General features: G+C 44.1%; 1 protein-coding gene across 5 annotated transcripts in view; it reads left to right on the forward strand.

Annotated features, from left to right (window-relative positions):
- The window catches only part of FGF13 (fibroblast growth factor 13), a 475,115-nt gene extending 467,624 nt beyond the window's left edge, over nucleotides 1-7,491 (forward strand). For all 5 annotated transcript variants that reach the window (XM_082717579.1, XM_082717581.1, XM_082717580.1 and 2 more), the window contains 2 exons: nucleotides 4,587-4,785; nucleotides 6,070-7,491. In XM_082717579.1, the coding sequence (XP_082573705.1) occupies nucleotides 4,587-4,785; nucleotides 6,070-6,206 (336 nt within the window). In that variant the 3' untranslated portion in view covers nucleotides 6,207-7,491. The remainder of the gene's footprint in view (nucleotides 1-4,586; nucleotides 4,786-6,069) is intronic.
- Nucleotides 7,492-13,938: the final 6,447 nt, after the last annotated feature.

Genomic DNA, 13,938 nt, shown 5'->3' on the forward strand with positions numbered 1-13,938 from the left:
CATCAACGATATTTCAACCTTCAAAAAACAATTTTGCCCTTAATAAAGTGAGTACACTGGTAAAAAGAAGTGTTAGATTTTGCTCCTGGATCTGTTTCAGCATAGATCCTTCTTCCTTACCCAAGATACAATCATGGTAACTAACCAGTATGGATTCCTTAGATAAAAGGGTTCAATATCCACTGAGAAAAGAACTAACCTTGAACTTCAAGGAGAACAGAGATGATGATACAGAGGAGATTTAAAGACAGATTGATTATTTCATGAGCTAAAAAGATGTTATTCCTCTGGGAAAAAAAAAATACCGATATGTGCGAGAAACAACTTTTAGGAGAAATCAATGCATAAAAAGTTATAAGATATAAAGCCCCTTTGCTTTGGTTCTCATGCAGGGAACTTCTTAGAAGCCACACAGGGAACGCTTGGCATCTTTTGAAAGCTCTCGGTCATTTCTCATGATAGCAGATTTTTATCTACTGCATGTGAGATCCAAAAGGGTGATGCCGCCTCTGTTTCACGTCTGCCGCGTGTCAAGGCCACGATGGTACCTTTCCCAGGAGCGCTCCCGCTCATCCTCGCGTCCGTCAGAGCAGGCTGATTCCTCACCACACATCTGCTGGGTATCCTCTGGATAGGGCTTCCCCAAGAGGGTCAACCCAGTCAGTACCTGTTATTTTGTGTGACTCACTGCTGAGGCACAGAGACGTACCCGTACCCCTCTTCCCTTCGCTAGTCTTTCCTGTGTTGGGTGGGATGTTCACATTCTTCCACACTGGATAAAAATGAAGCCTCTTCTGCCTACTCATTCCAACACAGGATAAAATGACAGTGTCACACACAGAGAACAGAACACTCCTCTGGTTGCTTCAACATTCTTTTTTTGGCTTCGCTTTCCTCTCTACTGAGTTTCTGAGTCCAAATTTAGTGGTGATGACTAAGAAATTGCCAGGATGTGACAGAGCATTCAGTTCATTGAGTCCCTTCCTTGCCATTTTTCAATAGTTGTAACAATCGCCAAGTTTTTCCTCCTAATGTTGTAGGTGCCAGTATCTGCGTAGTGTCTGTTATTCTTAACAGATACACGATCGCTCATACAGGCTCTGTCCGTGCACTGACAGCCTCCTTCTGCAGACAGCCGACTCCATATGGTATTAAGGAAGTTCCCTGCAGACTTTTTACTGGTTGGTACTTCTGAATCCCGGAGTTTCTCAGGCTTAAATCTGGATCTCTGAAATCCAAACCCTGTAAACAAGAGCAGAGTGGTCCGCCGCACGCTAGGCAGCATGACCGGCCCTTTGAGAGAGGAGAAGGGAGGGTTCAGAAAACAAGACAAGTTCCCTGCCATCTGGAACCGCTCCTGCAAGGCCTGAGCCCCGGGGCGAGCTAGAGGTGTCTGTTAGGGTTTAGGGGAGCATAAATCCGCATAGAATCGGTTCCCTCTGAGGGAGAGCCTCTATCCGAGCTTGGCCCTGAGGGACACGAGGAAAGCCAGCAGGCAGGCAGAAGACTGACACTCTAATAAGCAAAGGAAATTAGTGGCCTCTGGAAAGGCACAAAGGTGCACATGACCCTGTGGCGGAGGGTGAGGCTGACATCTGGGTAGTGACTGAATCATAGAGAATTTTAGGTGCCGCATCAAGGAGTTTTTTTTAGCCGTAAAACCAGGCAAAACCATCAAAATTTCCTAAAGGGGATGTCGCTTTAGCAGGGAAAGGTGCTAGCCGAGAGGGAGAGGCCGGAGAGGAGGTGCGTTACAGCCGGCCAGCGGAGAGCGCCGAGGGCGCCAGCTGGAACAGTAGCAGTGGAAAGGGAAGGTCAAGATCACGGGCCGGAGGGATTTGTGGATGGTGAATTTCAGGGTCCCCAGAAGTTTGAAGCAGGAGCAGCTACCAGAGTAGGATGGTGGGCGATAATGACTGAGACAGGGGAGACATGGAAGTGGGGGTTCAAGCGACTGTGGCTCCTTCAAATAGTATCCTTCCCCTCTTTCTGTGTTGAATTCCTGCCCTTCAGAGCTCACCTAAAATAACACCCTCTCCGTGAAGCCTGTCCCTCCTCAGTGCCCCAGTCAGAGTGAAACTGGGCTTCCTCCGTTCTCATGAAACGCCTCCTTTGTGTCCCCCATTCTGTACTTGGTGGCAGCACACCTCGTGTCCAAATCATCTGGGTATATGGCCAACTGCTGCGAATACCTGGGAAGGTTTTGGAAACTTTTAGCACGCAATGCAGAGGATTGGTGGAAACCGTGTGTTATAAATGAATCCATGAAGGCTGTCATCACACAAGACATTAACTGCAGCCCTTTTGGGGGACCTGCCTCGGCAGTCATCCCACCCCACCATCTGGGAGTCCGCCATACAGTATTGACACACCTACGCAGAATCACTCACCTCCATCACACATGCTGCTCACTGTATTTATTATTTATTCATTTTTAAAGATTTCATTTATTTGACAGAGAGACACACAGTGAGAAGGAATACAAGCAGGGGGAGCAGGAGAGGGAAGAAGAAGGCTCTCCGCTGAGCAGAGAGCCTGATGTGGGGCTCGATCCCAGGACCCCAGAATCATGACCCAAGCTGAACGCAGAGGCTTAACGACTGAGCCACCCCGGCACCCCCGCCATATTTATTTTTGAATGTTTTATGACTCTTTATAAAAGTAAAACTCACCCTCTAAGGATGAGATTTTTTTTTTGCCCCCAAATGGTGATTTCTGTGTGTGTTTTATTTTACAATTTTATTTATTTATTTGAGAAAGTACAAGCAGGGGGAGTGGGAGAAGCAGACTCCCCACTGAGCGTGGGGCCCCTTGTGGGGCTTGATATTGACCCTGAGACCTGTGCTGAAGGCAGACACTTTAACTGACTGAACCACCCAGGCACCCCCCACAAATGGTGACTTTACTCCCAAAGAATTTCAGCAACGTTCTACCAACTATCCTCATCGCTAGAAGAAATGTGGAGACTTCTAGTCACATTTCTGTATAGGCAAACACTGGATTTCCCTGTTGAGAATCCCACAAAAGGGAGTCTTCGCAGCCCGTAAATGGAACTTCCTACATTTCTTCTTGCGCAGGCCGAACTTGTGTGACTCTTTGAAGGACTTACGGAATATGCCCCTAGGCTGAAATAACCCCCAGAGATGACTCCAGTCAGCGCCGCAGAGGCCAGATGGGGAGACTTGGTGAGCTTACGGAGTGAAACAGGTTTTGTGGATTCCCCAAAGAAAAGAAACTGTGGCTTAACTTTCAGAGAAAGGCTGCCCCATGTGAAGAACCAGTCCGTCTTTGCTGAAGTGACTTGAGATTGTGAGAGAACTTCAGATTCTCTTGTGTAGATAGTGTGCATCGCTTAGACTGACATCTGATGTGAAAACAGAGGACAGTAGGACCACAAAGGCATGGTTCAGAAAGGGCTGGTGTCCAGAAAGCAGATGGTATTTTTTACAAGGTGTTTTTCTTTCTAGGGTTTTATGAGCAGTTCTTCCTGATGAGCATCTCAGCAATTTAGCAAATATCTAAAATGGCTTCCTTGGTGCCACTGTCACTTGGCGTTCCGCTAGCATTCTTCTCCTTGTCTCCCACTACGGACGGACCCTCCCCTATTCCATGGGCTCCTTAGAGATGAGAATCTGCTGCTCATTTCCTTTGGCTTACAAATGGCCACTTTTAATGGCTGTTTATTTCATACACACAAATCCACAACACTTGAAAGAAGGCTTCGGGTTTTTTTGTTTGTTAGTTTAGTTTTTTGTTTTTTTTTTTTCTCTGTAATAGTCTCTTGGATCAGGACCCCTTCATTTGTATGGGCAGATCCAGAGAAAATATGGTCAAGCACATGGCAGAAATCCCAGTCCAGGATTCAGAGTCCCCTGGGCTGCTCTCTCCTGTCTGCTTGTGGAATTACTGTAAATTCCTTGCTTCTCTATCGATTTGCTTGTAAACATTACTGTAAGACAAGGATGAGGTGAGGGGAGAATTTTTTTTTTCTTTTTTAAGTCAAGGTCCAGTGATTAAAAAACAAATCGATTTGGTTTACCTAAAAGCAAAAGGTCGCCTTTCTTTGTAGCATCCCTCTAGAAATGCAGGCAGCCACTAACGTCCCAGGGTAACACAGATTTCAGCCTCCGGCAGTTGACAGTTATAGCACATGGTAACTGGAGAACCTATGAACATTAAGTAGAAGGACCAAATGTTTATTTTCTCATGTTTAATTCCGAAGGGAACAAAGTTTCGTGTGACAGCTTTATACTGATCTTTCCGATCCTTAGCTCTTGCATTTGTCCAATATATTGCAGTTAGGAAGCTCGTTGTAATTTTTCCATTCTCTTATTACAAAGAGAGCTAATCATTGATCAGGGGCACTTGCACTTAGGGCTTTTTCCAAAGCATCACGTGAATTATATGTAGTTATATATAGGCTTGGTTTCCATTGGTAATAGTTTATGCCATTAAAATAGAGCGCTGCTGATCATACAGGCTTGAACAAAGTCTGTCCTGAGCTCCTAAAGGTCAATAGCTCACGGTTCTCCATGAAGTTCAGAGCTATAAATATTGAGCTTTGGTTTATTTACTTGTCTTGCCAGGAACATTTTACACCTGAGTGCAAATTCAAAGAATCGGTGTTTGAAAATTATTACGTGACATATTCCTCGATGATATACCGCCAGCAGCAGTCCGGCCGAGGGTGGTATCTGGGTCTGAACAAAGAAGGGGAGATCATGAAAGGAAACCATGTGAAGAAGAACAAGCCTGCAGCTCACTTTCTGCCCAAACCACTCAAAGGTAAACTTGATGTGCTAGGAACTGCAGATTGGGCGAGTGCCCTTACTTAACGCAATCCTTACCATCATGCTTCGCTTAAGTGGAGCGTAATTCTTCCCCATTAAAGGCAATTATATGGAAATTTAGTAACGCTTTATAACACTTAAAACATGAAGCATTGACAATAGCATCTAATCTTCCGATTTTAATTTTCCCATAGTACATGCATAGATAGTAAAACCTCGCTCTCGTGGGGGCAGCTTGAACGCTAACCCAGGACAGCCAAGAACCCCAAATCTTGCCAAAACGGTCCCTGGACAGAAGCACAGATGCTCAGATGTATGCATGCTTAACACTTAACCGCAAAGCTCCTTGGGCCCCCCGGAAGGACCCAGCGATATTGTCCCAACAGTTTCCCAGTTTGGCCTGTGGTCATTCTTGGCAGCAGTAGCCAGTTGGCAAGGGTAAGAGAGAGCAGTGGGGTGCAGGAGATAAGGGTGTTACAAGTAGCTGAGACGTGGTAGAGATGGGCTTGAGGATGTGGCCAAAGCAGAGCGAGACCTCCAAGAAGTCATTGGCTTGGAGTCCAGAACCGAGGCAAGAGTAGCAACAGACGGTCCAATCGAATCCACATGGCACAGCTCAGAGGCCTGTGTTCTGTGGCCAGACTACCTGGATTGGAATCCCAACTCCCCTCTGTCCTCACTGGGTGAGTGTGGCTGGATTACTGACCTGTGTTCCTCACCTGTAAAATACGGATAGAGCACCCGAGTCATAGGATTCTTGGGGGATTAAACAAGGTAATGCACCTGAAGCACTGAGCACAGTGTCTAGCTCGCTGTGGGTGCTGTGTCAGCTCGTGGTGTCACTCCCAGCGCAACATGACCACGGACCATGTATTGCATTACGACTTGCGCTAAATATTTATGCTCTTGGAGAGTAGCCTTTCGAGCATGATAAAAACTAGTGTTTCCAAATGTTTTACATTTGAATATTTGGCTTGCACAGCATGCTGTAGATTATATTTAAACTTCCAAGAGCTTTACTAAAATGCATTTTTCATTAATGCCCTCATGTATAGAACCATAAGTGATGGGAATGAAGCATTAGAATTCTTTGCACGCTACTGCACCAAAGACTAGGTTTTGCTCAAGCCGAGCCCGTCGCTTCTCAGTGGAGTCCTCAGAAGCAGCATTTTCCATCTTCAGCCTAGAGCAGGGAAGCCGAGTGGCCAGAAGACAACATGAGGGCCCACGCAGGGTGTACGCTCGAAGGCCTCTGACCCCGTGTTTCTCTGCTTTCCAGTGGCCATGTACAAGGAGCCGTCACTGCACGACCTCACGGAGTTCTCCCGGTCTGGAAGCGGGACCCCAACCAAGAGTAGAAGTGTCTCCGGCGTGCTGAACGGAGGCAAGTCCATGAGCCACAACGAATCAACGTAGCCAGTGAGGGCAAAACAAGGGCTCTGTAACAGAACCTTACCTCCAGGTGCTGTTGAATTCTAGCAGTCCTTCCCCCCAAAGTTCACAGTCGTCAATGACGTTCACCAAATAGACAGGCAGAGTTCACTAGTCTCTCTGCCGTGACACCTTCTTACCATCCATACTAACGCCCCATAACTTCTATTGAGCTTGTGCAAAAGAATGCCAAGCTTTGTCAGTGAACTAAATCCTGGAGAAGGACTGCCCAATTTTCCCATGATCTCACCTGTGCTTTGGGGATGACAAGCCAAAAACATTTCACAGCACTAATGCTGATCAAAATTTGCTCTCCAACCAAGAAAATTTAAAAGACCACAATTGCTCTTCAAAAACAAAAACAAAGAAAAAAATCAAAACAAAACTAAACTAAACTAACTGCTTAAATGTTTTGTAGGGGCAAACAAAATTATGTGACCTGTGTTGTTTTCTTGGCTTAATGTTTTCTATCTACGCTTGATTCTTTACTTTGGTAATAGTGCAACTTTATGATTTCTGAAATTCAATGGTTCTATTGACTCTGAGTCACTTAATCCAAATCAACCAAATTCAGGGTTGAATCAGAATTGGCATCTCAGGCTCAAGGTAACAGTGTTCTTGTGATTCTACCCTTTTTTTTTTTTTTTTTAAGAATTGTAGCGTATTCTGGTCAAGTTCTTGTGCTGTATTCCGTGCATAGAAATTGAGGTGTATTGTCAACCCCAGTCAGTAAAGATTACTTAAAAGAAAAAAGATTATCCTCAAGTGTAGATTTCTCTTAATTCCATTTGTGTTATCATGTTCAACTATTGTTGTGGCTTCTTGTATAAAGACAGAAACTGTGGAGCTGTGACGTCGTCTTTTGTGTTGTTAAAATAAGAAATGTCTTATCTGTATACGTTCGAGTCTTCCCGTCGTTGTATTTGGCATGTGAATATCGTGTACAAGGAAATGTTAAGACTGGTTACGCCTAAACAACATATACTTATACTTGCTTCTGGAAAAGTGTTTAAGACTTAGCTAGGTTTCCATTTAGATCTTCATATCTGTTGCATGGAAGAAAGTTGGAATCTTGGCATAGAGTTGCATGACACGTAAGATTTCGTGCATTAATAATTGTTAAAATCTGTGTTCCAAAAGTGAACATAGCATGTACAGGCAGTTTTCTGTCCTGTGCACAAAAAAAGTTAAAAAAAAAAGTTGTTTAATATTTGTTGTTGTATACCCAAATACGCACTAAATAAACTCTTTATATTCATTCAAAGAAAAATCCTTCAACGTGTATTTATTGTTTGTCCCGTGCCATTTACTGTCATAGGAACTGGACCTAAACACTGAATTATGTATGTAAGGTCACTGCCTTCAGTCTACAGTCTAGGGATTCGTGGTCACATGAACGCTCTTGAAAGTGTGTCTGTTGTGCTAGATCTTGGACTTGGACCTCAGACTGGAACAGAGAATTCTCATTCCCATTCAGTGATGGAATTGTACAGATGACACCCATGTTCTCGTATCCTTTCTGCCATTCACACCGTCCGTCCCCCTCTCTGGCGCTCATTTCTCTCCACGGAGGGAAGGCACAGGATTAAATACTTGCGGACCCTGAGCGGAATCCCTCAACTGCCCCCTTACTAAGTCCCACGAATTTTCAGTCGGTAGAGAAAAGTGATACACTGTCTCCCTCTTGCTCAAGGGCTTCAAGGTTTGGTTATTGACTATTTGGGTCGCGGCTTTTGCTTTCTCATCCTTCAGAAATAGCTCAGGTCTGCTGGCAATAAACAACCTGAGAACCCCGGTGTCACAGGGAAGCCTGGCAGAAGTGAAAAGGGGCCCCCCATACCCTGCAAGAGCCTGTTAAGCCCAGCATTCTCTTCGAGCCATTTCAAGTCGTTTTTAACAGAAAACAGTGCCTAAATACATCAATAATTCAGGAGCCAGCAAAACAACCTCCCTCCAAGTGGTGAGACTTTCACACATCTACACACACACACACACACACACACACACACATACTTTGATGGTAGAAAATATTAGCCCTGCTACATGCTTGATGAAAGAACAGTTTTGGAAAACGCTGACAATCCGGGCTCTCAGGCCTTGGTATACACCAGAAACACGTAGAAGACCTGTAAGACTTAGAATGCTGACCCCCGCCTCCAGAGCCTCTGACTGAGTAGGTCTGGGGTGGGCTCCAGACTTCGGATTGCTGACGAATTCTCAGGTAGTGCTGAGGTTGCCGGTTCCAGGGAACCCACTCCCCAGGAACCACTCACATTTGCGCTTCCCTTCTTTGTGATTCAGATTGCGTGTTAGCACGCTGAGTTCTAAAAAGCCCCATGTTCTGGAAGCCAGCTTGACTTTGAAAAATACTGGGATAAAGAAACGTATCTGGCCATGCAGCCGCAGGATCACAGGGCACATACCGACCCCATGGCAGAGTGGGGGTCCCCACGCCTGTCATAGGCTCCTGAGTCACCTGTGCTGTTGGTCCACTGCCATGGTTTTCGGCTAAGCCTGGGAATCCGCTGAGCCTGCTGCCTGCCCCAGTCTGAGGACCACTGCTCTACAGCATAGCCCTGGATTTCAGTCGTAAGCCGGTCAAGTTCACAGAAGAATTTGTTACAGACCCCCAGCGACTTGTTTCTAAATGTTCCAAGCATCCATCGTCCAAGCGATCACCTGGGGGGAAGCGAGTATGTAATGGGATAACCTCTCCACCCAAACCAGCTGGTTAGAACCGGTCTGCAGCTAAGGGGTGGCAAAAAGCAGAGCTGAAAGGCAATTTGAATCAATGTCACTCAAATGTGCTTTAGAATCCTCCTCCAACCAAAGCGTGCCATCCCCAGCTCAAACTGAAATGTGCCCTCGCCAGCACGTCCATATTTCTTCTTTCTCATTAATTGTAATTTTGTTTTTTATTATGTTAAGTTAGCCATGAATCATTGGACACTAGCGCACGTCCATTATTTCTACCGACAAAATATGGCAGTCCAGGTCTTTCCTCTCGTGCTCCTCAAAATTCTTCCAACCCTGCCCAGAGCCACGCCCACATTTTAGGTAGTGATTAAAGCGGCAGCTGCTTGCCAGTCCCCAGACCTATACGGGGATCTGGCAGTGGTATCATGGATGACCTTTTCCTTTCCTTTTTTTTTTTTTTTTTTTAAAGATTTACTTATTTATTTGACAGAGAGAGATTACAAGTAGGCAGAGAGGCAGGCAGAGAGAGAGAGGAGGAAGCAGGCTCCCTGCTGAGCAGAGAGCCCGATGCGGGACTCGATCCCAGGACCCTGAGATCATGACCTGAGCCAAAGGCAGCGGCTTAACCCACTGAGCCACCCAGGCGCCCCATGGATGACCTTTTCCAATCACAAAAGCCAGTGGGAGGGCCCTGGGCTGGCTCAGTCAGTAGAGCATGCAACTTCTGATCACAGGGTGGTGAGTTCAAGCCCCACATTGGGGGTGGAGCCTACTTAAAAAAAAAAAAAAACTGTGGGGAACTGTAACTAGCACCCTAAATTATGAACCATATTTACAATGATGACTTTTCATCGCTCTGTATGCAAACATGGGGTCCCATAGTTTGGCTTGATGCAATTAGTTACCCTGGAATGAAAGCACTGGGTTGCCATGAGGGCTCATTCTGTTGTCTTGGGTTGTGCCAAGGATGCTATTGAGCTGTAGTACGCACAACAGGATGTCTCTAACGCAGGGCTGCTTTGTCACGCTAAATGAGAAAGAAAAGAGCAAAATCCAAACTTAGAGAAACAGCATTTGTGTATTACTCTTTCATAGACTGTCCTGGACCTTTTTTTTTATGGTTTTATTAATTGAAGTAATCTCTACACCCAACATGGGGCTTAAACTCACGACCCCGCGATCAAAAATCTGCTGCTCTTCTGACTGAGCCAGTCAGGCAGCCCTATCCTGGACCTTTTTAATCTCCTAAATATTATGTTGCTTTTTAAATGTTAGTTTGGGGCGCCTGGGTGGCTCAGTGGGTAAAGCCTCTGCCTTCAGCTCGGGTCGTGGTCTCGGGGTCCTGGGATTGAGCCCCGCATCTGGCTCTCTGCTCGGCGGGGAGCCTGCTTCCCCATCTCTCTCTGCCTGCCTCTCTGCCTACTTGTGATCTCTGTCTGTCAAATAAATAACTAAATAATTCTGAATTTAAAAAAATAAATGTTAGTTTGAATTTGTTGCACAGAGAACAATAATCTTAGCCAAATTAACCAGGCTTTTTGTTAATATCACATGAGTACAAGGGTCTGATATTTTCTTCATCACATTTACTCTAATAAAAAATAGAGAAAAGTACATGGCATCATTTTGGAGATGTTCCAACTTCTATGTGGGCATTCTTAAAGAGGTTTGTAACAGCTGCAACTCTGTCATTATGCAGGAAGTCTTTCTAGAACACTCAACATGGATGGTTTTCAGTATTGGAATTCTAAACTAACCAGATATCAACCCAATTCCTCCTTTTATATTCATTTGTGTTTCAAATACTCTGCTTCTCTTTCTCTCTCTCTCTCTCTCACACACACACATACACACACACACATAGTCACAGTCAAAGGTCTCAGAGATGCTCTGTCCTTTGGGAGGATGAACATGGATCTATTCAGGAGGGAGCCTGAGACAGCCAAGTTAAAAAGCCAGGGATCCCTGGCTTCAGAAGCTGTCCTGAAAGGGTTGTCCCTTGACAAGCACACACGTGTTTGCATTTTGTACCTGGAATAATCATGCGTGCTCTTGCAATAATTCGTTTGCCATTCTGTAAAGTTAACAATTAGAGTAAGTGAAATATATAAGGGTGACGAATGAGTAAAAGCTTAGCTCCTTTAAGTCAATTGCTCAGCCTGATGGCTCAGCGGATCTTTATTACCTTCTAAGCTGTCAATACTGCACAGCAAGTAACTGAGGCCCGGATAAAGCATTTACGCAAGGACAAATGGATTGAGACCGAGTCAGTCTTGCAGGAAAAGAGATATTCTGGGGTTTAGCAACAGGGGGATTTTATTTCCTTATTGGAATTAATAAAGTGGAACTCCAGTTGGAAGTAACTGTTCATTTCTACATTCCCTATATATGTAAACCTCTCTGTCACTAATACCCTTGTACAAACTGATTGATTACTCCCCGAGTGTTTTTTTTTTTTCTTCTTTAAAAAATTGCAAAACCAGAAAGAATTCATTCTCAAAGGCTGGCTAAACTAGTTTGCCCTTAATGAAAAACAGCTGAACAAAACAGTTGGAACAATGTTTGAGTTTCATGGTCTTTAGGGACATTTCAAATTACATCATCATTACATTAACCAACACACTGAATGCCAAATACAAAACATGGCCTTATAGTGTGTATGTGTGTGCATGTGCACGTGTGTATGTCTGCATGTGTGTGTGTTGTGGGGCAGGACACTAACTAGTCTTGCTACCTACTTTCAGGGAGTTTTCAGTAAAGAGATCTTCAAAATTCCTTAGAGTCACATGCATTAAGTATAATATCATGTGATAAAACTGCTAGAAACCAAATACACGGGTTCTACTTCCTATAAACTCTCAGTCTAGCATACTGGATAAATACTAAATGTCATCAGCTTTTGCTAAATGCTATAAAAATACGATCCAGTTCCCAGGAGAACACAATGGAGAGGGAAAAGCTGATTAGGGAAACTAAAAGTTTCGAAGAGGAGTTAATTTTCTAGTTGAGTCCTAAAAGTAGAGTGGGAATTCAACAGCTAGAAAGGTAGTGGAGACAACCCTAAGCCGAAGACCATTCTAGGGAAAGGCACAGAGTCATGAAATAGCACCAGGTGTCCAGAAAACATTAATTAGCACGTAGGGTAACTGGACAATGGGAAGTACAGCCCCCGGTATGAAAGGATGCTTGGGAAAAGAATGGACTCCCCACAGTGTTTCATTCTGTTGCTGTCTCATCGCCTGAAGGAGACTATGAGCCATCTAGGTCTGGATTCTTGGAGTGTCTCTGAAACATTTGCTCCCTGATATGCAGAAGCCCAATGAGTAAATTAGTCTCTTTGGTAGACAGAAACCCAAAGAAATAGTCTATGATTCACAGCCTGGCTTATTAGACTGGAGAGGACTAATAGCGGTGTGTTCTCTGTCTTCTCTGAAAAGAATTTGCCAAGCAATACAGGTCATTTGGCCACTAGAATCATATGGAAAAAGAGGGGGGGAAAAGGCAGCAAGATGATAAAAGGCCAACTTCCCTCAAATTCTTTCTATCCCACATGTACAGTTTAATGATTTTTCTTCCTTTGAATAAAATTTCTTTGGAACGTTCAGATTCCAAAATGGTTTAAAATAGCCTCTCTCTCTCTCTCTCTCACGATCTCTCTCTCTCCCTCCCTCTGTCTCTGTCACACACACACATGCTTATATGCAAATACGCACGCGCAGTATTTGTATACCTCTTGTCAGGGGGGCTACAATTTTCAAATAATGCCATGTAAAATCCTTTTAAGTGAATCAATTAATTTGTTTTGACAAACGCATACACAATGGAACCCAACCCCCTGCCAAGATATGAAATATCCCATCACCACAGAAAATGTCCTTATACCCTTTCCGCGTCAACGCTCACCCGCAGGAATCCAGCGGTCTAACTTTTTTCACCTTAGATTACATGTTTCTGTTTTAACAACATACTCCAAGTATTATCATACCATGTGTGCTCTTTGTGTGAGTCTGCTTTGGCTCAGGAAAATGTTTTCGAAATCCATCCGTGTTGTCATGAATTCTGTCCCTTTGTCGTGCTGAGCAGTGTTCCCCAACAGGAATTATCACATGGCTCGTTTATCCATTTTCTAGTTGACAACACCTGAGCTGTTTCCAGATTTGAGCTGTTTTGAATAGAGTGGCTATAAACAATCTCACACGAGGGTTTTGTAGACATATATTCACATTTATCCGAGGTAAATACTGAGGAGTAGATTTTCTGTGTCCTAGGGTAGGTGTTTGGTTCATTTAAAACTAATGTTGGAGCACCTGGATGGCTCAGTCGGTTAAGTGTCTGACTCTCGATTTCAGCTCAGGTCATGATCTCAAGGTCCTGGGATTGAGCCCCACATGGGGCTCTCTGCTCAGCGGGGAGCCTACCTCCCCCTCCCCCTCTGCCTGCCTCTCTGACTACTTGTGATCTCTCTCTCTCTCTCTGTGTCAAATAAGTAAAATCTTTAAAAAAAGATTCTTTCTTCCTCTCCCTTTGCCCCTCCCCACCTCCTACACGCACATGCTCTCTCTCTTTCTCTAAAAAAAAAATAATAATAATAAGCTAGTGTTAGAACTATTCCCAAAGTAGTAAAACTATTTTTACACTCCCACTAGCACGTATGAAAGTTCCAGTTGTTCCAAATCCTTGTCAACATTTGGTGTATCCAGTCCTTTTAATTTTAGTTACTCTGGTATATGTGTCATGGTGTCACACTTGGCTTTAATCTCCATTTCCCTAATAATTAGTAATGGCAAGGGCATTTTCATGTGCTTATTGGCCAGTCATGTATCTGTCTTGTGAAGTGTCCGCTCCCCTGATTTGTGCATTTATATGTCATTTTCTATTATTGATTCTAAGGATTTCTTTATATAGTCTAGATACCAATTCTTTGTCAGATATATGATTTGTGAATATTTTCTCCCAGTTTATTGGCTTGTATCAATTTTCTTTTTTTTTTTAATTTTTTTATTTATTCATTTGACAGAGA

This window comes from Mustela nivalis, assembly GCF_964662115.1.
Source record: "Mustela nivalis genome assembly, chromosome: X".
Taxonomy (NCBI): domain Eukaryota; kingdom Metazoa; phylum Chordata; class Mammalia; order Carnivora; family Mustelidae; genus Mustela; species Mustela nivalis.